This window comes from Cuculus canorus, chromosome 2 (assembly GCF_017976375.1).
Source record: "Cuculus canorus isolate bCucCan1 chromosome 2, bCucCan1.pri, whole genome shotgun sequence".
In the NCBI taxonomy this organism is placed as follows: domain Eukaryota; kingdom Metazoa; phylum Chordata; class Aves; order Cuculiformes; family Cuculidae; genus Cuculus; species Cuculus canorus.
Window position 1 is genome coordinate 63,478,061 of NC_071402.1, and position 27,573 is coordinate 63,505,633.

General features: G+C 43.1%; 1 protein-coding gene and 1 long non-coding RNA gene across 2 annotated transcripts; both read left to right on the forward strand.

The window, feature by feature from the left end:
• Window positions 1-5,253: 5,253 nt before the first annotated feature.
• LOC128851293 (uncharacterized) lies at window positions 5,254-10,170 on the forward strand. The gene is made up of 2 exons (XR_008448618.1): window positions 5,254-5,482; window positions 9,129-10,170. It is a non-coding gene; the product is annotated as an uncharacterized LOC128851293 (long non-coding RNA).
• A 4,344-nt stretch (window positions 10,171-14,514) lies between these two features.
• On the forward strand, window positions 14,515-21,872 carry GMNN (geminin DNA replication inhibitor). Its single transcript, XM_009564223.2, has 6 exons — window positions 14,515-14,578; window positions 16,368-16,466; window positions 16,839-16,977; window positions 18,125-18,207; window positions 18,283-18,393; window positions 20,385-21,872. The coding sequence occupies exons 1-6, from the start codon at window positions 14,522-14,524 to the stop codon at window positions 20,580-20,582; spliced, it is 687 nt and encodes a 228-aa protein (XP_009562518.2). The 5' UTR covers window positions 14,515-14,521; the 3' UTR covers window positions 20,583-21,872.
• The last annotated feature ends 5,701 nt before the right edge of the window (window positions 21,873-27,573 follow it).

Below are 27,573 nucleotides of genomic sequence, written 5' to 3' on the forward strand. Positions count from 1 at the left end.
AAAAATCAAACCCAAGAACAAATCTTATCACAATTTATGTGTACAATAAAAGCAACTGGCAGAAGCCCAATCCATGGGGGGGGTATTTTTGCTCCGCTTACAAAAAAAAAAAAAAGCAGCTGAAATTACAAATTGCGTTTTACCCCAGCCAGATTCATGACTCTACTGATTATTATTCTCAGCTTTCCACTATTGCTATGTTGCCCGTCTTTTCTTTTTCTTTAGAATTATTACACTTGGTGGACAGCAGAGAAAAGGGTGCAAAGGAGGAGTGCACATCCTGGGAGATAGGAGATTTCTCTGCGAACAACAAAATCAACTACAGACAACACAGTGCTGGTTCGCAGGGGAGCAAAGAGAAACAGCGGAGTCATTTCTAACTTCATCCTGCTCATCATCAGGCACATCATTGCCCTGAGGCCACCGCTGCCAAAGTGAAGAGGGATCATGATGGCCGTAGACGAGGGGCGGGCAGGGGTTCAAGGGACAGTATTATCTCACCTAGAGACTAAAACCCAAATCAACGCCCCAAACCCGGGCTCCCTACACCTCACACACTCTCTGGGCTGCTGATCCCCCGGGGATCCTTATCTCCCTTGCTGCTGCGCTCCACAGCGAGCACAGTCAGCCGAGGCTCCGCATGGCCAATACTTCTCGCTTCTCCTTAAGCCTCTCTCTGCAGAAGACGGCCGAAGCTGCAGCGGGCAGCCTGCGCCCAGGGCAGCAGGGTACCCACACTAGGACGCCGTCTCCCCTCTCACTTCATGGTCACGACTTGGAAAACATGGGAGAGTTTTGCTCCTGCTTTTCTGGCAAAACAGGTTTTAGGTATCAAAAATTTGGCGAGGTTTGTTTGGTTGTTTTTTTTTTAAAAAATAATTGCAAGACTAAGTTGCAATTTCAAACCTCTAAAACACCCTCCCCTCCCCCCAAAAAAAGCAAACCCCCAATTATCAAGTGATTTTCTTCCTCTCTCCAAACATTTTTTTCCCCACCCCAAGGTGTTTGATTAGTCAGGGTTAAAAGTTTTTAAGTTAGCAAATCTGGGTGACCGGGTTAAGAAGAAGGAAGGGGAAAAATATTTCCCCTCACGTTCTCTCTGGACAAAAAGATAACAGAAACAAACCAAAAAGGAATCCCTCCCTAAAACGTTCCCCCCACCCCTGTTGAGCTTAAGCAAGAGACGGAGAGGCTCGGGCGAGAGAGACCGAGGCGGTGTGGCGCTCGCTACCCGCAGCCGGCGGGCGCAGGAGGAGCAGAGGCGGCGGCGGCGCTGCTGGCAGCACGGGCAGGGGCCATGTCAAGAGAACGCCACCAAGCCGCCAAGCCCCCCCATCCCCGCCGCTGTGGACACGGTGACCGGGCCGCCCGCGCTGCCGCTGCTCGGCCCCGACCTCGTCCCCATAGTCTATCTCAGCGCCCCGGCGACGGGGAGCGGGGAAATGATGGCGGAGAGAGGAGGAGAAAGAAGCGACGACGACGGCGGGAGGAAGAGGAGAAGGACGCGGCAGGTCCCTGCGCTACAGAGGCTCCTACGGCGGGCGCGGAGACGGCGGTGGATGAAGAGGCTGGAGGAGAGGCGCTCTTCGCCCAAGCGGTCGCCCTGGAAGGTGGAAGGCAGGAGGAATGAGAAGGAGCGGGAACGCCTCGGGCTACGCCTCGTCGCGGAGAGCGAGCGCGGGCGAAAGCTGTGCGGCGTCTTCACGCACGGCTCAAAATGGCAGCGCCTGAGTCACGCGGGCGCCGCCCTGCCTGCACCGCGCGCGCGCCCCGCCGGCGCGTACCAACGCCGGGGGCGTGGCGGATCTGCGAGTATGAACGACTCTTTTCCTCCTTGCAGGAAAGGTCAGCGGTAATTTCGCTACGCACAGACACTCCCTTTTTAGTGAGAATAGAGTGAGAGTACAATAGGATCGGAGGACAGCCGAGTTTCCACCACGCCAAGAATCTAGGTCGCGCTTCTCCCCCCCACGACCCCCGGCGCTGTCACGCCTCTTGTCACCGCCCTCGCGCCGCACGTGATGCCGAGCTGGGCACTGCCCGGGGTCGCTGGAGCCTCCCGGGAACGGGGCGGATGGGGGGGGGCAGGGATGGGAGCGGCGCCCTAGGGCTCTGCCTCGGGGGGGTCAGCCTGGGACAGCCCCTCCGTAATGGCTCTTTCCCAAACGCAGACTTTCCGCTCCCTGCTGGGGTCGTGAAGCAGATAAATAAAACTTGGTTTGATTTAGCGTTGTGGTGTTTGCTGGGAAATCGGGATTTTTCAAGTGTTGCGGTGGAGCGTTGTGTTTAATTTAGTTCGCTGGGGGTTGTATTCGGCTCAGCATAGAATATTAGCATCGTTTGGTCGGAAGGGACGGTAAAGATCAAGGAGTTCAAGCCCCCTGCCATGGGCAGGGACACTTCCCGCTAGATCAGGCTGCTCAGCCTCATCCAGCCTGGCCTCGAACACCTCTGGGCATGGGGCGTCCATGAATTCTCTAGACAAGCTGTTCCATTGTCTCACCACTCTCACAGGAGAAAATTTCTTCCTAATATCTAACCTAAATCTCCCGTCTTTCAGCTTAAAACCATTACCCCTCATCCTATCCCTGCACTCCCTGGAAAAGAGCCTGTCCCTAGCTTTTCTGTAGCCCCCTTTAAATACTGGAAGGCTACTAGAAGCATATGTATGTTAAGTAAACTGTAAATAATAAAATAATCCAACATTTGCCTAAAAGAGCAGAGGGCAATGGTCAGCCTCCAGGACTGATGGTGCAGCAGCAACCAGCCTAACAATGTCTGCTCCTCCGACGTGCTCCTCACGCTTCTGCAGGAGGCTGCCTCATTCTAATGCATGAGGAATTGCTATTCCAGGGATACAAACCTAATCAGAGGAGAAAAGTCAGCATTTTTATTTCTGTGCTACACAGAAGAGCTCGTGCCTCCTTCCTTTCACATCTTTTACAGCAACAGAGAAGCCAGGACATGGGTAACCCTTAGCTGGGTTCTTTATATTGGGCAGCCAGAGGGGAGTAGGAAGAATCACCATCTTCAGTGCCAGACCCAGGCATTTGATGGCCCACTCTTCCTGTTTTCCCTGCGGTGTGTAAGGGAAAGCTTCACTGTCCACAGTTCCCAGAGGGAAGGTGCTGCTGAAACACAGGTTGGCTTAGTGCTACCCTAGAGCTAAGAGGATGGATGTTGACTCGTTGCTTTGTGCTACAGTGGGACACGGGCTGCCAGGGTGGATGAAGGCAAAGGCGTCTCTCCCATCTTCCCTCAGGAATCCAGCACCTGTGACTCACCAGAGCAGCAATGATATTGAAAAGATTGCAAGTAGAAGATAGGTACTGGTACCGTCTATCTCACTGGATTGCGTTTCAAAGCCGATGGTGATGGCACTTTAGTAAACTGCAGTAGGTATCGGTCTCTTTTTTTTTTTTCCTCCTTGGTCTCTGCTCTTACTTGTCTCTGCTGGTTTCTCTCCTGACGTTTGTATTAGTTATTTCCCTGTAGCACACCTTTGCTTTACACACTTCCCCTTGGACACTTTGTCAGCTCTCTTCCTACCTCTCTTGCCATAGGCAGCTGCCATGGCTCAGCCCTTTGACCTTGTTGTCTTCACCCGGCGTTAGCCAGGCTCTTGGATGCAAACACTCTATCTTGCCTTCCCTATCACAGGCACTGCCCAGAACGCTCCCCTGTTGTTTGAACAGGGACAAAGTAGAAACAGATAAACTACCCAGTTAGAGACTGCTGTTCACTTCTAATGGCAATGCCTATTGAAAATAACCCCGTATTTGGAGGCAAAAAGCAAGGCATCTAAGTAAGAATATCACATTTGCTCTGCCCTGCTGGGACTACTTTAGAATGCCAACATTTTTTAGCTGTAATATCAGTCTGGCCTTAACGAGACCTGTATTTTGATACCTGCTTTTTTTTTCAAAGTGGTTTGGTTTGCCGTGCTGCCCTGTACGGCATTTTATGCTGCAGTCTGAAATTCTCTCTTGTGCCTGCTGCTATTTTAAGCCGTGACTCACACTTGGCCTGTGACCCTCTTTGTGCCAGCACAGCCAATGCAAAGAAGGCCAGGCGTGGAAGGCCCTCGGAGGGAACTGGCGCCTTGCCTGCCTGCAGAGGAGAAAGGAAAGAGTTTTCTTCCAGCCCAGTAACTCCAGCTGCCCTCCTGAGTGCAGGGATGCAGCTACTGCCCTTTTGTCACGAGAGATTGGGCAGCTGCCCAGCCCCAGTTTGAGGAATGCATCCCAAAAATATTGTAAAATATAGTGCTGGCACAAGAACAGTTTTTCTTCTGCAGGACTTTCTAGAAGAGCTATGAGGAGAGGAATATATATATATATATATACACACACACTCTCCTAAGAGGAAACTGTATATATATACTTAAAAGAAATGGGTACAGAGCATTACATGTTAAGCAGCTACCAGCTGTCTTCTGCAAATTCAGGCTGCTCAAATCCTTTCGCAACATTTCAGAAGGGGACAGGGAACTGAAATCACTCCAGGTTCCTTGTGTAAAGATTGCTGCTCCTCCTTATATAGGCAACTACCTCCCTTACCAAATGCAGAGAAGATTTTTTTTCTTTTTGCTTATCGGCTTAGCAAAGAAGATATCCTGACAATATTTATGCAAATGAGTACATCAACCAACCAAAGTATGTTTATTATGCATATATGTTCAGAAATACCTGCATTATTAAAGCCATAATAGCTATCCTGTCCTACTTTTATACAGTTGTGCTTCTTTTCCTCTATTGTGCACAACGATGAAGCTCATATACTAGAAAAATATCAGCATCTTAGTTAAAAGATATTAGTAAGTAACATCTCTTACTGAATGGAGAGTTAAGACAGCAAAATAAATGTTTATATGCTATTGATCCATAATTCTCTTAAATAGGTAATTTTGCATTATTGTTATGCTGCTTACTGGTTATGCAATGTTATATCATTTATAAAAGAGGCTTGAAGGCCTGAAAGCTGGTGTGTATTTTACAGTTGTAACACTTGGTCTAATGACAGACTGCTCTTCTTCAAATCCAGTTTAAAGCAATATAAACTTTATCATTAAGGAGAGAGAAATGTGAGTGGTATACAAAAGAAACCTGACAAGTAGGTTGTAGTAGTATAAGCAAAATACGTAATAGTTCTTTTTTTAACCTTTAATCCCATTAGCACAGCAAAAATAGGTCTTTCTTGTGCATGATAAATCCAGGCTGAGCAAAACAGTCAGTAGAGTGGGTCAGCTTCTGCTTGGTTAACATAGCACAGACAAATAAGCTGGTGTTCTTTAGTCTTTCTCCCACTCAAAGTGAGGAGGACTTCGTACGCTACTGTGTAGCTGTACTCTTGTAATCATTCAGGAATCAAATGCATGCGTATCTCTAGGGACTTTGGTCTCTCCAGCGGGGGGGTGACACTGTTCAGCTGACATCTCTGAGAGATACAGCATCAGGCAGCATGGGCAATAGCCCATGTGAAGGTAGGAAAGACCTTGTCACAAATATGTATTCCTTGGGAGATAAAGCATTTGAGTAACGTAGTTTTGAGAAGATTGTAAGTTTAGAATGTCTGTTTGCTTGTATATGTTTTACTTTTCTGCTCTGAAAAACCTGTGTTTACTGTTCACCATTTTATTGTTTCCTTGCTGGTTTCAGTGAAGCTAAACACTATTTTTTTTTCATATTTCAGTTGCATAACAAGTTCGGTTACTTTCTGTCAATTTAAAAGTATTTATAACTTTATAGAAACAACTTAGGGTTTGTTTTTTTCCCCCAAATTGATGTGATTTCAGAGTCTAACTCCTGTTTTCAGAATTAAATATTTACTCATAAGCATGTTGGCAAGACTGTATTCTAGTGCCCCTGGTCTTAAGTTCCAGCCTAATAATTACTTAAAACTTAATAATTTCTAGTTAATAATTAGGTTTTAGTAGTGTAGCAAACTGATATGTATGTTATAGACACAGTTAGGAAGAGATGAGATGGATTCTGTTATCTTTCTTTATATTTGCCATGCATACTGTACTGGCTATGTATGTTAGGAGTAGTATCAGCCCTGAAGCTACTTGCTTCAAAAACAGAACTATGATTTATTCAGTGCCAAATGTTTATACATCAGACAAAAATAAATTAGCATTCCTTTCTAAGTTCAGACAAGACAAATTAGGTGGCAATTAAAACTCTTTCATACACTTCAGAGTATACCATGATTCACTCTTTCTGCCTTCAGAGCAAATATTAGTTTCCCAGGCATAACAGGAATGTTTTTGTGTAGAGAAATGGTAATGTTTAATGTGGAAAACATTCCTTGCAGCATGCTGTGGACAACCATACATCCACTGCACAGCTATCGCTACACTATTAAGCTTGATTCATCACTCCCTATATCCTGCCTTCTGGTTGTAGGTCTGTGGTCGTAAAGCAGACCATATGTTCTTTAGCACAGGATCCTGAACTTTGGCTGCACCACACTGGCTGTCTTGCTGGGTTTGTTCCATCTTAATAATTATGTGTGTATAGATATTTATCTGTAAATACACTAGATAGTGAGTGTTCTCATTTTTTGCTTCTCCAGGTTTTGCTTTCTTGACTTGTTTAGGAGTGCTGAGTATGTGCAGTTCTGATATCAAAAATAGCTAAAAATTCTCAGTGCCTTCCCTGAGGAGATAGCTTTCCCAAACACTGACACCCAATCCATTGTCTCTTTGAGTACAGTACTCACAATTTGTTGAACAGCTTGCCCCTTTGTATGGTATAACAAATGCACGCCCTGTCTCTAAAACTTTGCATTGACTCTGCATGTGTGTCAAATGCACGTTGCCAGCAATTTGTACATAAACCTACAATTCAAATTCCATTGGACAAAATGTTTTGGTATCAGGAAGGCTATGGACTCTTTGTCACTGTGCTGCTTCATCTTTAAGTTTTCGGTTAATGCTGTGCAAATGCATTTTTGCACCATATCCTGGACTGCATCCGAGGAAATGTAACCAGCAGGTTGAGGGAGGTGATTCTGCTCCTCTACTCTTGTGAGGCCTCACCTGGAGTCCTGGTTTCTTTTCTGGAGTCCTCAGCACAGGAAGGGCATGGATCATTAGAGAGAGTCCAAGGGAGGGCCACAAAGATAGTCAGAGGACTGGAGAACCTCTCACATGAGGACAGGCTGAGAAAGTTGGGTTTGTTCAGCCTAGAGAAGAGAAGACTTTATATGGAGACCTTATGGAGACCTTATAGCAGCTTTCCAGTACTTAAGCGGGGCCTACAGGAAAGCTGAGGAGGGGCTCTTTATCAGGGAGTGCAGTGATAGGATGAGGGGTAATGGTTTTAAGCGGAAAGATGGGAGATTTAAAGTAGATAATAGCAAGAATTTTTCTACTGTGAGGGTGGTGAGACACTGAAACAGCTTGTCTAGAGAAGTCGTGGATGCCCCATCCCTGTAGGTGTTCAAGGCCAGGTTGGATGAAGCTCTGAGCAACCTGATCTAGTGAAAGGTGTTCCTGCCCATGGCAGAGGGTTTGGAACAAGGTGACCTTTAAGGTGTCTTCCAACCCAAATCATTCTATGATTATATAATTTGCCTTTATAGACATATCTGACCTATCAAACCCAGGAACAGTTGTGTTCCAATGTAGGTTTTGTGTTTAGTCAACAGCTCATTTTATTTATTTAGTCTTCAAGTAACATTCTAAATACTTGTAGTCAGCAGAATTGGAAGGAGCTTTACATTAGGAGTTTCTAGCCTTTACAGAGAACGTTTAATTTTTAAATCTAAATGCACTACACAAATAATGGTTTTTTTTTCAAGATAATTCCATAGCTGAGAAGGTTAGGACCTAACTGGTTTAAGGGATGTCATAGTGACTCACAAGGTACTTAACTAGGGAAGAATTTAGGTGAGATGTAGATTTTTCTCTTAACCTTTCACATCTGAAGCACTAAGGATCACCATTCAGAGGGAAATCTTTTATTCTAATACACAAAAATTCCAGACTGTCTGGAGACTTTTAATTAATAACAGTGGCCATCTTAGAAAACTGGATTTTGTTGGGTACATAGTCCTTTATTTGGACAAAGTTTTATAAACATGCAGTCCTCCGTGATGAGCGGCCCAGGAAAACGAAGACAAATCATGAACACACCGTAACACTCGTCTATACTACGTAATACCCCAGAAACGAACGAGATGCGGAGGGAAGGAAAGCACGAGCCAACGTGATGCCACGCTGCCACCTAGTGTCACCCGGTGGGTTGCGGGGAGCCGTCTCATCCCTGAAATAAGTGGCCTTTTTATTAGAGAGAAGAGTCCAGAGAAAAGCAGCACGGGATCCTGAAAACCACAGTCCCTGATTATTGATTCAGGGACCCCAAATACAGCCTTCCTTCTCTTGGGGCCTATAGGAAAGCTGGGGAGGGACTCTTTTATCAGGGAGTGCAGTGATAGGATGAGGGGTAACAGTTTGAAGTTGAAATAGGGGAGATTTAGGTTAGATATTAGGAATATATTAGGAAGAAATTTTCTGCTGTGAGGGTGGTGAGACACTGGAACAGCTTGTCTAGAGAAGTCGTGGATGCCCCATCCCTGGAGGTGTTCAAAGCCAGGTTGGATGGGGCTTTGAGCAACCTGATCTAGTAGAAAGTGTCCCTGCCCGTGGCAGGAGGGTTGGAACTAGATGATCTTAAAGATCCCTTCCAACTGAAACCAAGCCCTTTTGCAGGGCTTGGTCTCACAGCAGGGCTGAGATAAGACATTCACATGCTTCAGAGGCATAACACTGCACTGCGTCCCTTGGCCCTCTCCTCTTGCAGTTCTCTGCATCTAAAATAGTTACAATAATTGCTTATCTTAAATACTAATAGATAACAAAGTATTTATTATATTTACATTAATAATGTAATTCACAAATACAAAGTTACCATGTATTTTACTTGCATGTAATGTAGCACAATAAAAATAAAGAGTCCTTAAGCACCCCAGAGCTATTATATCATTATCCGTGATTTACAATAAAGGCTTTGGCAAAAGGTACAATGTGACTGTCAAGTAGAAATACAGTTTTGCTAGTACTTGATCCAGATAGCCAAGTCCAAACTCCCTCTGTGTAATGCTTTGTAAGTTTCCACACACAGGTGTCTGAACAGGACTGGACTCGAGTCATCGGAGACTGGGCAGTGCCTTCCCACCTATTCCCACGTTCCCAGGCGCGTGAAGTCCTCTGAGAAGCTGATTTTCTTATTTGATATAAAAACTGGTAACATTTGTCAATAGCAGTGGATTATAGAAGCTTTAAAAAGTACGCATTCTCTACTGCCATGAATAACACAGCAAACTGGCTGAGCTGTGTGGGAAACCTTGGTGTGTTTGCTTAGGCTCACTTGAAGTGCAAATAGTCATAAGTATTCATGACAGAAAGTTTTATTTTTTATGAAACAAATGAGCTGAAATGCATTGTGTTGCACTGTATCTGAAGACACAGATTCTGCTAATTCGGGGTGGACAGATTTTTACATGTGAAAATGCCAGAACCTCTATTTAAATTTATCTTTCAGCCACAAAAATGGGAATTATTACAATAAAGTAACCTGAAACCTTGTTGTGAGATTTTTGTATAATTATACTGGTTTCCCACAGTTAAGAGTATGAATAAGCTTCTGATAATAAGTTCTCAGTGTTCTTTCTGATGCGGTGAAGGGATTCTTTACGAACCTTTCAAACTGAAGAAACTACTGAAGGAAAACTCTGAGACACGGTGGTTCATAACAGGATGTGTTCTTCAGCTGGATAAACTGAAGGAGTGGCACCTCCAGATTGTATCCCTCCAGTAAGGAACACATTAAAAGGAAAAACAAACAGAACTGTCACATCAGAGCCATCTCCCATTACGCTAGCTCTTTCCAGTTATCAGCATTTTCAAAAGCAGTTATTCAGCTTCTGAACTGTAAATCGACCTGAAAACTTTTTGTGAATTAAAACTGAATTTTGAACAGGTAATTTTTGATAAAGTTTCACTTGATAACATTAGTATTACAAAAATTGTATCACAGCCATAAAAAATACATATTGACATTTATGTATATCAATCTATGCATGCATAGAATGTAAATGTTTTGTATAGTGTATTTTATATCTCATGTTTATATTGTTTTATAACAATAAAAAATCATAAAAATATTAGTGGTTTTATACTGTGTTTGTGTATACAGTACCTGTATCTAGACCTTTCTGAAAGAAGATTTAATTCTGGTTAAATTTATATGTATGTTTGACCAGATTTTGATCAGAGTTTAGTGTATCTGCTAGTGTTTTGGAAAATGGAAATTTCAAATTTTCTTCTAGAATCAATACTAGAATTAGTATATACTAGTATATACTAGTTCATACTCAAGACCATGAACATTTTTTAGTAACAGAACAATAGTAATTTAGATAGACATCCCTGCATGTGTTATTTTCATTTTATTGATAGAAGATAAAGTTTACCAAGGTGACAGCTTGCTGATGACACTGTATTATTGAAGAAAATAGAGAGAGATAAGAAATTGCAGAAGGGCATTATGGAATTGAGAAACTGGCAAATATAGCAGTTAATGAAATTCAATTAAATTGAACGTAGATAAACATAAAAAAACATACATAGGAAAAAATCTTAATGTCACATAACAGACTTTGAACTGACTATCATTCAAGAATAAGATCTGAGTCACGACAGACATTTCCACAAGAATGTCAGCCTGATATTTGGGAGCAGTTAAAAACGCAAATTAATTGGCATACAGTTCATGAAAGAGCAAAAAGGTGTAACAGCTTTCATGTAAGGGATGGCCAAGTGGTTCTGGAAGACAAAATGAGAGTGGAATCTGAAAACAGTGGCTTAGGTGAGGACCAATTGTTTGTTTCTTTCAGTACAGGGACTGAGACACCAAATGAAGCTATGGGAATCGGGTTCAAATGAAATATAAAAAAGAAGAGGGTGTTCTTCAGACAACAGCTATTTGAGCTCTAGAAGTGCTTGCCAAAGGATATTGTGAACAATGAAAGTTTAAACGGGTCAATGGGAGACTGAACAAGTTTATGCAAGAGAGATCAGTTTTATTTCCTTATCCTTGTTTAAAGATTTCCTAATTCATCTCTTTCTTTTTATGTTCTGCCTTTCTTTCTTTCATTGGACCATGACACTCCCCTTAAGACATTCTCATAAGCACCATGCAGTTTATTTCCAGACAGAAGAGCGACAAAGTGGTGTGCTAAATAAACACTTCTCTCTGTAATTATCCTAATTTCTAATGGCTCCATCATATTGCTTGGAAAAAGTGTTGATAGCTGCTCTAAGCTAGCTAAGAGACCTTGATTGCAAGGAATGTGTCCTTCACAAACATCTATTCACTAGTCAGCAGAAGATAGTATTAGCATAAATAAAGGATAAATGTGTAAATATTTGCAAGAACATAATTGTAAAGTGGCCTCTAACAAACTTAACAACATACCTTACGCATAATTAATGGAAGTTGTAGTTGCCGTTGTATGTAAAATTATTGTTGTGTATCAGTTGGCATGGCCTAATGATGTTGTTTTTCTTCCCCAGTCTTGTAGAACGTACTGTATTTAGACAGGAGTGATGACAACGAAGTGGATACATTATTTAAATTTCATTTAGCACAAAATCTTTATAAAATACAGCAAGTAATGGAAGTGAGAAAGCAGTCAGAGAGGTCTTCTATCTAGTTTCAGGGAGATTTTGAATACGGAACCATAAACTTCCAATAACAGGCCAAATGAGCACCAGGCAATGCTTGTGTGCTTCATTTCCTACAGCTTCAGTTCAGGTGCCTCCTTCAGGTGTCTAGAGGAAACTGGGTGTATGTGTGTGTGAAGGTGCCAGGAGTGGGGGCGGTGGAAGGCCATGTGAGGCTGGCATATGCAGCTAAGGTGCTTTGTATTCCTGTGCTGTAGTCCCCTATACTCCCGGAGTTTTCCCACTCACCTTCCTCAGTATAAAATCTCTCCCCAGGCCACCTGAAGAGGTGTTGCCTGCCTGGCCCTGCATCCCAAGGCTTTTGGCTCCCTCAGGACCACTCAGTCCCCTCAGGCTGTTCCTCAGGTCCCTCATACCCTCTGAGCACCCTCAAGGCCCTTTCAGACCCTCTCTTGGGTCCCTCAGTCCCCCCATGTTTTCTCAGACCCCTCAACCGCCTCTGGCCTTCACAGCCCTCATAAGCACCCTTGGCCTGCTCAGGCCACTCATTCCACTCAGGTCCTCTCACACCTCCTCAAAGATCTTCTCAGCCCCTCTGGCCCTGTCAGGCCCCCTTATACCCTCTCTCAGGTCCCTCCACCCCCTCATGCTTTCTCAGTCCCCTCAGTACCTCTCAGTCACACCCCAGCCTCCTCAGATCCCTCAGTCCTCTCTGGCCTTCTCAGCCTCCTCAGACCTTCTTTTAGGTCCCTCCACTCCCTCATGCCTTCTCAGGCCCCTGTCAGCCCCTTCAAGGCCCTCTTAAGCCTCTCAGCCCCCTCTGGCCTTCTCAGCCTTAATAGTCACTCACTCTCAGCACCTCTGGCCTTCTCAGCCCCTCAGTCTGCTCAGGACACTCACCCCCCCTTCCCTCAGCCCCTCTCATGCCTCCTCAAAAACATCTTCTCCGACCACTCTGGCCTTCCCCACCCCCTCCGGCCCTGTCAGGCCCCCTCAGCCCCTCTCTCAGGTCCCCACACTTCCTCATGCCTTCTCAGCCCTCTCATGCTCCCTCAGCCCCTCTCTCGGATCCCGGGTCCTCGATCTCCTCAGCCATTCTCAGCCCCCTCGGCCTCTCTCTCGGGTCCCTGACACCCCTGACGCCTCCTGAGGCCCCTCAGGCCCCCTCCCGTGTCCCTGACGCCTCCTGAGGCCCCTCAACCCCCTCCTCAGCCCCTTCCGCCCCCCCCCGCCTCAGCTCTAGAGGAGCGCTGGGCGGCCATTGGCTGGGAGAGCTGCCAATCCGTTACGTGACTGTGCGCCCCGCCCGCGCTCGTTTATAGCTGCGCGCCTGGCGGGAGAAGGCGGTCGGCTGGGAGCGTTCGCTGAGGGGAGCGGGCGCAGGTGAGCAGGGCGGTGGGTTTTGGGAGGAGGAAGGAGGAGAAGGCGGCAGCGTGCGAGCCTCTTCTCGCTTGAGCCGTTGGGGTTGGTGTGGTTGGTGGGGGGGTGAGGAGGGAGCGTAAGGCTTTCACGGCCGCATTTGGGTCTTGGCGGGCTCGAGCCTCGCTCGCCCATTGGCCGCGCGCGCTGGCGGGGGCGGGGCGATGGCGCTCGGCTGGCGGGAGCGCGAGGGGCTCCCCGCCGGCCATCTTGGGTGCGCGTGGCTCCCCGGCCCCCCCCTCCGGAAAAGCGCGGCGTGGGCCGAGGGGCGGCCTCTGTGGTGGTGGCGCTGAAAATGCTCGTGAATAAACTGTTACTTGAGACTCCTTTTGTGAGTTTTAGAAAGCACGGGTCCTTTATCAGACCTGGGTAACGCGGGGGAGCGATCCCCATCCATCCTGTGCAGGGATATCCATCCTTGCATGCATAGGGATAAATTTTCCCAGAAGTCTTATGCATATTCTATTTCTAAGGACTGATTATATTATTATTACGAACTTCATAACTGTTAAAACCTTTCCTAATTTGGAGCCAGCTCTGTGCCCGACCATGCATTTGAGATGTGGAAAGGCTGCAAACAGATGTGATTGCAGAAGACACATCTGTTCAGGACAGATAACACAAGACGTTATCATATGCAAAGAATGAACGCTCCCTGGAGAAACAGTGTTTGAAAGAAAACGTGCTATTAGAGGGACATTCTGTCTTAACTTCAAAAAAAAATACAATTGCTTAGATGATATTTTACTTTAGCTTAAATAAAAAATATTCGACTTACTGTAATAGTAACTGCTTGTGTCAGTGGAGTAGAATGGCCACGACACAGGGTGACCCCGTAAGGCTTGACCTTTCTGGTGTCAGAGTCTGCTTGCAACATGTATCTGGGGGGGGACCCTGAGGGGGGTCCTCCACGGGCTTTGTCCACAGACAGCGTGATTAGTGGCTTAATCCAAGGGCTAACGGGTGTAAGTTGCTCCTGGGGAGATTCCAGTTGGATTGCAGAAGAAAATATTCTATCACAAGAAGAGCTGGGGCCTTGAGCAGCCTGGTCTAGTGGGAGGTCTTGAAGTTGGAGCTGGATGATGTTTAAGGTCCCTTCCTACTCAAATCATTCTATGATTCTATGAGACATTGGAATAATCTCCCCAGGGAAGTGGTAGATTCCTCTATACCCGATGCTTGTAAGACTCAGCTTGACAGGGTGCTGGGCCATCTCATTTAAACTCTGTATCACCTACAAAAGTTGAACCAGGTGTTTCTTGCAGTCCCTTACAACCTGGTATTCTATGATTCTATGATAATAGTTGGCAAGTTGGAATTGTACTACTCCAAAACTGGTGTCCCTGAACTTGAGTGGCAGCTGGGCATTACTACATTTCTACTTTTTTTTTTTTTTTTTGCAGTGATCCTATGAATTCCAAAATGAAACAGAAAGTGAACACAGAAAAATCATCAGGATCTCTGCAGGTATAGGCTTTAAAGTCTTAAAGCTTGAATATGGGAACAGATAAGTTTCATCTTCTGTTTTCTATCCTGTATCTCGAGCACAGAATTTTTGTTCAGAGGTTTATGCCCTGTTCTCTGGGAAATGGTCCCTCTGTCTTACAAATTTATTCCCTCTGAAGGAAAACAAAGGGATCTGTTGCAATGTGCTTCCACCTGGCTTGTGTCCTGTTGGCTTGAGTAACCTCCTGGCAGGCAGCATGGTTTGGGAACATTCTGTCCTGCTTGGGCATATGTGCTTATGACTACTTCTTATTGCTCAGCAAGTCCTTTTTAGTTTGACAGAGTTTGCTGTTGTTCCATATGATTTTTTTTTTTAGGTGTTGGCTACCTGCCTCAGTTTAATTACTGTATCAGCCTATCTGCTAAGGGGTTGTAGAGTAGGTTCTGTAGCCTGTCCTTTATAGGGATGAACTTACTAAGAGTTAAATTTGTCTTGAGTATTCTTTAATTGAAGTATTCAAGCAGGCACTTCTGTTTCTGAAGTGACCCTCCTGAACCATAGTTGCCTTGGAGTTGGTTGAAATGCTTAAAAGGATTTAAGTTTTTAAGAGATGACTAAGTTACTAAAGTTTGTACTTATTCCAGTTTTGGTACTAGACTCTTTTTATTAAAACTCTTAATGAAGTAACTCAGAATTATACAAATACCATATAAAGTAGAGGCTAGTAGACCTCTGTCATGAAGGGATAGTGATTGTCAGGAAAATTTCTGGTATTAATGAAAATTGCCTATCAATAAATTCGACTTAGACACATGGTAGCTTTGTCCTATAGTGACTCTAGGGCATAAAATCCTCACTGTAGCCCTTTCAACGGGTTAACTCAAGTATTGGTCAATAATTTCTTGGCAGAGTATACTTAACTCTGACCTTCAATAGCAACAAGCAGTGTCTGACATGGTATGATTCTTGTTCCCACAGCAGTTAGTGTTTGTCCTTCAGTTCAACAGTAAGGTAATTGGTGGCAGAAACTGCCGTGGGAAAGGCGAACTCTTGTCATATGAAGTATGGTGTGAATCAGTAACTTTCTCACGGTGGTGTGGCATTATGTTCTGGCTATTCTTGCTTGGTTGTCTGCCATTGTTTGCTATCCCATTGCAGTGTAACCAACCCAGTCAGAAAGCTTTAATGAAGGAAGTGAGTATTTATGCATGACAGGAAAGGTGATAACCATACTGTTTATAGAAAATAATAGCCTGTCTGGATCGAAGCAAGCGATCTTTAGATCCTTTCTGATGGATAATTGAAGCAACACATTTGTTTAAATGAACGCTACTTGAGGCCGTGTTCACAGGTAACAAAATAGGTACTGCCTGAAGTGATGTGTGTGATTTTTATCTAGTAAGCTTGCAATTGCCGTAACTCCTATCTCTCCCCTAGAGTCTAATACTAATGTTGTCAAATCTCACTTGGGGAGTTTCAGCTAGAGTTTACACTTGTTCCTGCGTTGTAACTGGCCTTGAAACCTAGTCAGAAGGCTTCTGCTGTAAGACCTACTTGGGTTCCTTTATGAAGGGTAAGGATTTTCTAAGAGATAGGGGCTGAGCATAGCTTTGTGTGATTAAGATCCATCTCTGCTACAGATTAACTACATCCCCTTCTTTGCACAAGCCTTAACGTAAACTAAAGTATCATCTTTTTTTCTTGTCAAGAAGAACCATAGGTTGCCTTAATGGAAGCATGACAGACCTCTAAGTCTCAGTTTACGTAGAGAGGAGTGGCAGTGATCTGAAGCTGTATTTGTCTTTTTAGAAGTACCTCACAGACAGCACATGCAGTACTGCCCCAAGACGGACTCTTAAAATGATTCAGCCTTCAGCAACAGGTTCTCTGGTTGGCAGGCGTAATGAGGTAGGAATTGGAAGAAAACCTGTGGATATGTAATTATTTTTACTTGCAGTGAAATGCTTTTGAGCTTTTAACTCTAACATTTGAAAAAATAGGGAGCCTGGTAATTGGTGTGACAATTATTTATTTTAGTAATAGTAATTATTTTAGTAGTAGTATTAAATCTAGCAATTTTGGAGTACTTCAGGAAAATTCTTGAGAGTTTTCTTTGGTTCAGCTTCTGGGTATTGAAGGTGATGTCTATAAACTACAATGTCCAGAAACTGGGGCTTAAAGACTTACTTGTGGTCACTGGTGAGCAGACTTAGTTTGTACTGTTTGGGGAAAAAAGTGCCGAAACATTGCTCTGAAGCTAAACCTGTCTGTTTTATGCAGAAGAAGTCTTCAGCCAAAAGGAAACTTTGGAATAACAAGTTCACCTCAAAGGCTTGTAAAGCAGGGGTGTCTGTGGGCAAAGAACAAGAAAATGAGAATATGAATGATGGCATTCAAGCTGTAGATCTCATGATAAAAGGTATGTGGTAATTCCTGAAATGATTTTTTTATTTTACATTTAAAATGCTGTTTCTATTGGAAAATAAAACTCTAAACGCAGTTCCTTTGTCAGTTAGATAAGGGCTTAGTGTTTTTATGCAATGCCTAATAGGAATTGATGATACTTATCCTTTGTGGTCTAGTAAATACAGTATACACACTGTGCAGCAGTGTTAAACACCTGTAGTTGGTTACTTTGGTTTAGCTACAAGCTTTCAAGTGACTGATTATGTTGAAGTATTTTGGCATAGTGTGCTGCATGTGTGGCTTCCTAGAACCAGTGTGAGGGTGTCAAGTTCAGCAGGAGACTTGTTAAGCCCGATGTGTGGACAGTGACTTGAGAATAAGACTTCAGTCTTCCATGAAGTGTGTATCAAGACTGGCAATCGCAAATGTGGCTATCATTTTGCAAAGCCTGCTGCCATGCTTGAGGCAGCTTCTTGGTGACACTGCCTTTATAGCCATTAATACACTTCCATTAATGTAGGATTTTTTTGTAAAATTATTTCTCTAGTTGTGAATTTGTAACTAATCTCTGGGAAAACACTATACAGAGTGAGTCCTCAGTGCAGGCAGGACAGATCTGTTGGAGTCCAGATGAGTGCCACAAAGATGATATGGTTGGAGTAACTACTATGTGAGGACAGCCTCAGAGACTTGAAGTTCTTAAGCCTAAAGAAAAAAAGGCACTGGAGGGATCTCATAGCAACTTTCAAATATTTAAAGAGGACCTACAGGAAAGCTAGATAGGGGGCTCTTTATCAGGGAGTGCAGTGATAGGATGAGGGGGAATGTTCTTAAGCTGAAAGAATGGAGATTTAGATTAGATATTAGGAAGAAAATTTTTCCTGTAAGGGTGGTGAGGCACTAGAACAAGAGAAGTTGTGGATGCCCTATCCCTGGAAGAGTTCAAGGCCAGGAGGTGGGGTGAGGCTTTGAGCAGCCTGATCTAGTGGAAGGTGCCCCTGCCCACGGGAGGGGGGTTGGAACTGGGTGATCTTTAAGATCCCTTCCAATCCAAACCATTCTATGATTCTGCGATTATCAGGCTTTATAGAAAACTTGTATGACAGTTGGGTATCTTCAAGATGATAGCAAGAATACTTAACTGTATCTTCTTACTTCAGGAAGCCCTTCATCTCTGTATTGGAAAGAAGTTGCGGAAGAAAGGAGGAAGGCTCTGTATGAAGTGCTTCAAGAAAATGAGAAGGTAGCTAATGAAGGACAACTGATTTCTTTACCACCAGCTATTGTACTCCTGTTCTAACACTTCTTTTGAATTCAGCTGCACAAAGAAATTGAACAAAAAGATGGTGAAATTGCCCGCCTGAGAGAAGAAAATGAAGAGCTAATGTCCCTTGCTGAACATGCTGGTCATCTGATGAACATGATTGAGGTACTTGAATTTTCAATGTTGTGTATGTTCAGTTAATGCTGACGAAGTGAGAAACTAGCAAGGATGTCTTTAATCACGGTTTCTGTTGTGTGCTCACACAACTCTGTTTTAAATTACTGTCTAAAATGTTTCCTGTGGGATTGCTCTAATCCAGAGGCATAAAGCCCCTTCTAGGGGATGAGCTTTTCCAGCTTAAAATCCACAGGAGTAATTAGAAAGTACTGAACAGGGATGCTTTCTTAAGGGAAGGTTCAACCTGTTGTCTTAACAGGCTTTGTGCGTTAGAGATGGTGACGTGGGAAGGAAAGATTAATTTGCACTTTCCCAAGGTGACTCAAATTCAGGTGTTTAATAGATTGTGTGAGGTTGCTGGGTAAATGAAGCATTTGTGCTGGCTGTGTCCTCTGAGGAACTAAGCTTGAAATGGGGACCCATAAAGTGAGACAGTGAGAGGGAGAAGGGAGCATCTGTGCTGCTTTGAAGTCAAGATTTCACCAGAGGAACTGCCACTTTTGTGGCCCAAAAAGGGTTAATGTACTAAGCATTCATAAACCTGTAATTTTGAAATGGCTTCCTCTGAGAATTCCTTGGGGGCAGGTAGAGTCACTGATTTTATGAAAGCAGGAGTAGATTGGCTGTAACAGTCTCTGAAGCTGTGACAAATGTATAGACATGGAACCTTGATACTGAGATGGTCATCCAGGTTGTTTTTGTACGAATTAAGTTCTGGGATGCAATACAAAGCTACGAGAACTTGATTAAGCTAATTTTTAGTGCAATTACTTAGACCAGTCTTGAAAGACTCCTCTATTTTACTACACTTGATTTTTTTAATTTTTTTTTTTAGTATTCAGGGAGTGCTGCTTGTTAATGGTAAGCCCACAGGCAGAAATTAAAGGACTTACAGGACTAATGTTGGGAGTTTTCCCCTGCAGTTCCTCAACAGTTATGTTCACTTATTAGTTGTAAGCTGCTCACTTCTGAGGCTTTAATGTGGCTTGAGTGAAACATCAAACAACCAGAAACCTCAAAAGCAGCCTCTTACAGTCCTGTTTTTCTTCCTAAGATCAGGTTAGGTGAGGAACTTTTAGTTTGATCATCACATGCTAGGAACTGCTGGATCTTCTAGTTCATCTAGACTTAAGGTAGCTTATTATCTCTGATTAAAAATTATGAACTCTAATCTGCTGCACAGTAACTTTTCTAAAATTAAACCTAAATAGTCCTCAAGTAGTATTTAACTTGGAAAGCTTTGTCCCATATCTATATTGGCTGAGAACTTGTCCTATTTTAGAATCGAAGGAAGACTTACACCACACCCAGTAGCCATCTGAGTTTAACTCAAGTGTCTTAAGACTTTTGTGACTGAGGAATGTTTTAATTGTATTGACAATCCCTAAATGAAGATAATTTGCTTAATTCAGTATGCACAGTCTTTACCTCACAGAATCACAAGGTTGGAAAGGACCCATTGGATCATCGAGTCCAACCATTCCTAACACTCCCTAAACCATGTCCCTAAGCACTTCATCCACCCGTTCCTTAAACACCTCCAGGGAAGGCGACTCGACCACCTCCCTGGGCAGCCTGTTCCAGTACCCAATGACTCTTACTGTGAAGAATTTTTTTCTGATATCCAACCTGAACCTCCCCTGACGGAGCTTCAGGCCATTCCCTCTAGTCCTGTCCCCTGTCACTTGGGAGAAGAGGCCAGCTCCCTCCTCTCCACAACCTCCTTTCAGGTAGTTGTAGAGAGTAATAAGGTCTCCCCTCAGCCTCCTCTTCTCCAGGCTAAACAACCCCAGCTCTCTCAGACGCTCCTCGTAAGACTTGTTCTCCAGCCCCCTCACCAGCTTTGTTGCTCTTCTCTGGACACGCTCCAGAGCCTCAACATCCTTCTTGTGGTGAGGGGTCCAGAACTGAACACAGTATTCAAGGTGCGGTTAAGTAGGGTAAGTATGAAGTTAACACTGTTTTGTTGTTTTCTCTAGAGTCTAACTGAGCAAGCCCCTAACAATCTTGAGACACTGAAGAATTCAGCTGTAGAGGGATCTGAACAAGAAAATGAAGAGCTTAACTGTGGAGATGATGCAGACAGCTCTTCTGAAGGGCCAGCAGAAGTATTGTATGGCTCAAGGGAGAGTGTATCAGATCTTGCTTCAGAGGAAACAAATTTGCAACTGGAATGACCATCTTCAATAGGCTTATGTATGTGGCTTTTAATTGCAGACTTCCTTTTGAAGGATATACTAAAACTTCTCAGGTATAGAAACTCTTGTGTAAGCATCACAGATTTTTTTTGACTGGAATTATGTAGCAGTGGGATTATCTAAATACTGCTTAGAAAACTTAACTACAGGCTGCATTTAGTTGCTTGTATCGAATGCAAATACTGTGTATTTTAAACTGTTCTGTAAATATCAGTTGGTCTGACATGATAAATGCAAATTGATAAATAAATATTTGCCTTATCAAAACAGCCTTTTATTGGGTGGGGAATGGCTAGTTCTAGGTTTGTGGGTCAATTGTGACTGCTGTAGAAGAAACTTTTCAGCTTTTAGGGAGTGCTTAGACAGTTTTTAACTCCTATAATCTACAGAATTCTGGAGAACACTGGTTTTAATGGATAGGTAAAGCAAAATGAAACTTGTGTGTTGTTGGTGAGGCTTCAGAAAGACAAGAATGGGTAATAAGAATCAAGATATAAAGTTTAGATTTATGCTTTTCGGGTGGTGTGAAATAATTGCCTCTGTCTTAAGGGAGCCTTTTCCAAGTTATATTGAGAGAACTTAAGTGTACAGGGTATCAGACAATCTGTTTTAGAAAGACTTTTATTGACTTAAAAAGAAAAGGTGGGGTGTTCTTGCTCCTCATAGCAGGTGTACTGAAAATTAAATGGAGACAAGGCAACTTACACTTCGGAGCTATTTTGAAATGAAACTCAATGTCTGTTTTCAAAATGCTGCTCTGGTATTTACTGAGTGATAAGGTACATTATTACTAAGGCAGTAACATTGTGAAGGGCTTACAGGTATACAAAGCATTCTTTAAAACTTTGAGCAGCCTATCTGGCATCCATATGGGGTGGAGAAATGCTTGCAGTTGAGAACACTTGGGTAGGAGGGAGAATAAGCTGAATACAGGTTTTCTGTTCCTGAGTGAACTCAGCAGTTTTTCTGTAAGTAACGTCTTCCCAAGGATAGGCTTTAAAAGATGATGGACATTGTGATGTCTGGTGAAAAGCTGAAAGTTGAGTGGCTTTCAGGAGGCAGAAATAATTGGAGGGATTCTGGTTTATGGATCTGTCAGGCCATAATGGCTGCTTCAGGGTATGTGTAAACAAACTTGTGGAGCATCAGATTGGCACCTTTAGGTTCCTTCCTTTAGGTTCTGACATCATAATTGATGTCAGTTGTGATATTTGGGGAATGTCAGAACCATCGTAGGAAGTAATATTCTTTGTCTCCATTTTGCCTTGAATCTGGTGATGGCAAGGCGAGGCATATTTTCCTGGGAGCTTCGTAAACAAAGATAACACCTTCCAATTTGTGCTCTAGATGGTGCTTAGATAATCCTTCCTACCATAGTGCAGGAATAGTGACAGAGATGTGCCTAAAGACAAACTACTGGATGCTGGATAACTACTTTGTAGAACAACTTTGGTGTTCTGTTCAAAAGAAATAGCTAATGCTGTCAAGTGACTTAAACTTTTCCTATCTCAGATTCTAAGCAATTTTCATGTCAAAGTAGTTACTCCAAAGTAATAAATGTGGATATGTAAAAAATAACTGATTACAGTAGTCTTTATGCAGTGCAGCTTAGTTTAGGTTATTCATAGTTCACAGCTCTTCAGAGATGGCTTTGATTTTAAGCATCAGGAGGATTTTGCATTTGCAGAAGCCATAGAAGGGAAGAAAGTGCTGCTGTGTAATTATCTGGTCAGGCAGACCAACCCAACTGAGACAGCAAGTGCAACTTTCCAGCACTTCACCCCCTGCCCTGTGCACTGCTGTAACCCAGGTGCTGCTGCTAGAACAAAGAACTGCCAGAAAGTAACACATCCAGAATTTACATGAGTTATCTGCATCTGGCTCTTAATTATTTTCATCAAGGTGGTCAAGAAGAATGCTTATTAGATTTAAATGTGCTTTTTCTTGATTTAATTTATTTAGATAACGAAGTCAAGACAGTCTCTTGCGTAGTTAGGTATGTCTGAAATGAGTTGCGTACAAAATAAATAATGCTGTTTCTTCATGTAGGCTGACATATATAGAATTTGGCACATGTGGAATAGAAGAACATCTTGCATTAAAAAGACATGGGCCACTTGCTAATTCATACTTTTGCACCAAAAGTCTTTGAACCAAGGCTGCTATGGTTTTAATAGCTTTAATTCATTAGCACAGTAGTTTGCTGTATAAACTCTTGAAAAAAACATGCTGTGGGAGAAGATCAGATAGGAGCATTGTGGCATAGAGCGTGCATTTGGATTTTATTCCTACCTGTCACAAATGTAATGGACCTTGATCAATCAATCTTCCTATGCCCATTGTATCAGAAATATTAGTGTACAAAAGTGTTGTCAGAAGTTTTCTGATGCTGTGTTAATTGCAGTTTAAAAATGTTCTGGAAGGGTCAAGTTTAATTTTTTTGTCCTGGAAATTCCTGTGTTAAAACATGCAGTACAGCTTACATACAAAGTATGGGAACTCTGTATGCATGTGTGAAAGGCTTTTCATGTGTAGAAATTATACTGAGATTTGTGTATTTAGTTCTTGCAACCACCATCTTCAATTTTTGTTTTAATTGTATGGGGGAAACTTACCACTGAAACATAGCTATGTAACAGCTGAAAATCAACATCACTAAAGACATTTCATATCCAGCTAAGTTACAAAGAACATGCAGTCTAGCAGAATAAAATCATCAGTTCTGGAACTTTACTGTGGAATGTGATTGTTTCCAAGAAGTTATAAATGCTTTTGTGCACCAACTTAACCAGCATGTTGACTCCTTTTCATTGCAGAGGCACTGGCCACAATCTCATCTTTCACTAGTATCCCCAAGATCCCTAAGGCTGCCTGGAAGTGGGATGTATCTACTGTGCTGTAGCATTTCTTCCATAAAGTGTGCATGCCTTAATGAGGCAAAATTTCAGGTTTGCAAGACAGGTGTGGGGGGACAGACCATTTGCAGGTGCTAATGTTTCAAGGAGGAACAGCTGTTGGGGGCAAGCGAACTGTAGGGAAGGTGGATGGTTTGTGTGAGGAAGAACTTGTATTTAGTTTAACAAAAACACTGATACTTGGCATAAACACCATGAGAAAGTGTAGAGGAGTGAATTGGATCATAATAACTACTTGGCTGTGAACCTGAAATCACTTGGTGTTTGTCATTGTATTATGTGTGGGCCTACAGGATTGTCACGTGTTGCAGCCTGTGCATAACTAACAAAGCTGGTCATATAATTGTAGAAACCCCCAAGTTGGAAGGGACCTGCAAGGACCATTGAGTCTGACTCCTGTCCCTACACAGGACAACCCAAACATTCATCCCAGGTGTCTGAAGGCATTGTCCAAATACTTATTCAATATTGTCAGGCTTGTCTGCTTCCCTAGGGACCCTGTTCCAGTGCTCCACCACTTTCTGGGTGAAGAGACTGTTCCTCATGTTCAACCTAAACTTCCACTGGCATATCTTCCTGCCATTCCCTTGGGTCCTGTCATTGGTCACCAGAGTACAGCACCTGCTCCTCTACCTTCCCTTGTGAGGAAGCAGTAAACTGCGATGAGGTCTCCACTCTCTCTTCCAGGCGGAACAGACCAAGTGACTTCAGCTAATCCTCATATGGCTTCCCATCTAAACCCTTCATCAACTCTATGGCCCTCCTTTGGACACGCTCCAGTGACTTGATATCCCTTTTCTTCTGTGGTGCCCAAAACTGCACAGTATGTGATGTGGGGCTGCAGTGGTGCAGAGTCACTTGCTGCTACATGGCCTTCTCAACTCTGCAGAGACTTGAGTTCTACATTGCAAGAATCTGTTAGAATTTCTGGGATTCACAGTACAAATTTCCCAGTTGTTAATCATGTCCAGCATGCAGTCCACCACACAGAAAGTTCAGCTGACCATGTCTCTATTTCAGATTTTATTTTGGAAACCAAGAATCTGAAATGTAGATGTTACACTTGCCAACTGCATCGATTCTTAGCTGGCTACCAAGTCCAAAGCCAAACACCAAGAAAACCTGACTGCTACTGAAAAAGGTAGCCAAAATACTTTTATCTTATCTCTTTCTATGTCCTTTTTGCATGCACACTGCAAATTCATTTACATTTCCTTAAGGGCCATCGGAGGCTGTTTTCAGAGCTGGTTTTGAGATTTTGAGCAGGCTTGCAAATTTGCCAAAGCCATGTGTTTCCAGAGCCCTGTTGTTCTTGAGACTGAAATGCATTGTTAACGTTTTGTTCAGCAGGAAATGTTTATTGTGTCTTGTTAATTTCTCTTTCCATTCTTGTAATAACAGAGTGGTTCAGCAAATCATAATGATGTCCTGAGAAACTTTAATTTGCTGCTGCTTTGTTGATCTGCCAACAACTGCCTGTAATGAAACGTGATTGGCCATGTTCAATACCAAACCCTTGGGAATGACGATGACTCTGTTTTACCTTGGGGCACTGCAGCCATTTCAAGGGGCTGTTGTGGAGCCTATCAGCAGGATAATTCCATCGCAAATCAGCAAAGCAGGGGTCTGTACATAAGATATGCAGTCCTGTTCACTCCTAATTTTGAATGTTTAAAGTCAGCAATAATCAGTATACACCAGGCTGGAGCACAGGGTAAAACTATAGTAGATGATAGCTTTTCTGAAGGTGTGCTGGTTACAGGCGGAGTCTTACCAATAGCGGCATGAAACTCTGGACAGCTGAACCTATGCTGCTGCTGTATCTGGAGTAGCACAGAGGCATGACGGGTTTGTATCTACTCACAGAATGCAGAGAGATGATAACAGTGTGGCAAGGATAGTTGAAACCACCACAGTTCATGATAAGCGTGAGGTAAGAATAAGCCACCAACAAAGACACCAGGCAAACCCCTTTCCCAAGCACAGTTTCCTTGGCAAGCTTCCTTTCTCTTCAGTCTCCACTGCTGTGGAATTACTTTGGTGCAGGAACTCTTTCCTAACGTACTTTTCTGGGATGGCCTGGACATTTTTGTCTACCTGCTGCAGCCCCTAAAGAGGTTTTATAGTTATTGCCTGCTGGTTCCTTGCTAGTCAGGAAGCATCCGTCTTGTTACAACCACCTCTGTGTGTCTGGTTTTTCCTGCTTCACAAAGGAGCAGGTAGGAAAGGGCAGCCTTACAAGCTCTGTGAGCATAAAAATGTGTAAGTTATGAGACAAACTTATGATTTGTTCCTTTTAATTCTCCTTCTGATCTGGGAAGCTGTAAGATTCATTCACTTTTTTGAAGATTTGTTACTTACGGGATTTTGTTTGGTTTTGTTCTTAATTTAAGAGTGTTTCTTTCTTTCCTATGTTGTCACGAATCATGTTAGGACATGATTCTTTGTTTTATTTACTTTTGTAAAAGAGTATTAATGCTCAAGTGAAATTTAGCCTCTATACATTTGCATGCCATGTTCAAGCTTGTCAGTCTTGGATACCACAATAAGAATGAAATTTGATACACTAAAATTCCTGTGAATTTCCTCAATGACTTTATTAAGACCAGATTTTGCTCGTATCTGATTTGTATGAGCTGTGTATGTGGCTTTTAATGGTTAAAATGATGTAGCAGATCAGCTTTAGGTTAATAAACTTCTCAAAGGGTGGATTTAAATGAGATGACACTAGATGTAAATAGATATGAGCACCATTTGACACGATACCTGTATACATGAGCAGCCTTATGCTTTCTGCAGCTGTCTGCCATAAGCCTGAATGTTTGTAAGAGGAGAAGGAGTATCTGAGATGAGTCTTTCTTCACAGAAGGGAACAAGTAATCAGTAGACATTTGGTAACAGTCCTGGGAGCCTCTCAGCATGTTTTCTGCTAGTTCATGTGGAGCCTTTCTTGATAAGTGATTTGAATGGTACAAAAAGATGTTTTGCTCTGAACTTAAAATAGGAGTAGATAGAAATGTTGGGTACTAGTGCTTGCTTGAAAGTAAATTCATCTCACTTGTTCCGAAGGGACAGTTCAGAATGTAGCACGCACAACCTCACAGCTTTTGGTTTAACAAATCGTGTTCCATGCTGTGATATGCAAACTACAAGCAAGCTCTTGATAGACGGTATGTATTACTGGTAGGAGCTTTTGACAGATACGGGAATATAAGAATGTTCTCATCTTCTTTTTAAATAGTGTATGCCTCTTGTTGATGCTCTGGGATGGGAGCAAGGGCCTGCAGACATGTTGGAGCAATTGGAGAAGGAACACTGAGAGGGCAGAGTCTTTCCATTGTTCCCAAAATAGCATTTTAGTTTAAAACTGGCTGTTTAAAAATTAGTTTTGGTTCACTTCACAGAGTTGAAACTAAGAGCAGTCCTTTCACTATAGTTTCATCCTTTCTCTACCTTTCCTTTGTAGTTTGTGTGTTTATATCAATAAATAAAATATTTTGCCACTTACTCCCTTGCCTTGGCCAGAAGAAAGATGAAAATGCTGGAGATGTGCATATTAAACTACAAGCAAGTATTGCACCATTTCTCCCACTGCACATGACGTTGCAGTTTTCGGTCCACCCTTGGGCAGCAGCCCTTGTTACTATTGTTCACTTGCTCTAGTTTAGACATTTTTGTAAGATCTTTAAGGAATGTTCTTCTAAGTCATAGAGTCATAGAATGTCCTGAGTTGGAAGAGACCCACAAGGGTCATTGAGTCCAACTCTTGTCCCTGCACAGGACCCCCCCAGCATTCACACCGTGTGGCTGAGGGAGTTGCCCAAATGCTTCTTCAATATTGTCACTTTGGCACCATGACTGCATCCCCGGAGAGCCTGTCCAGTGCCCCACCACCCCCTGGGTGAAGAACCTTTTCCTAATATCCCTAAATCTCCCCTGGCACATCTTCCTGCCATTCCCTCGGGCCCTATCATTGGTCACCAAGTCTTAACAAAGGTGATCTCGTATGCAATGCAAATTATTCCTGCACTGAAGAAATCTAGCAGACGACTTCA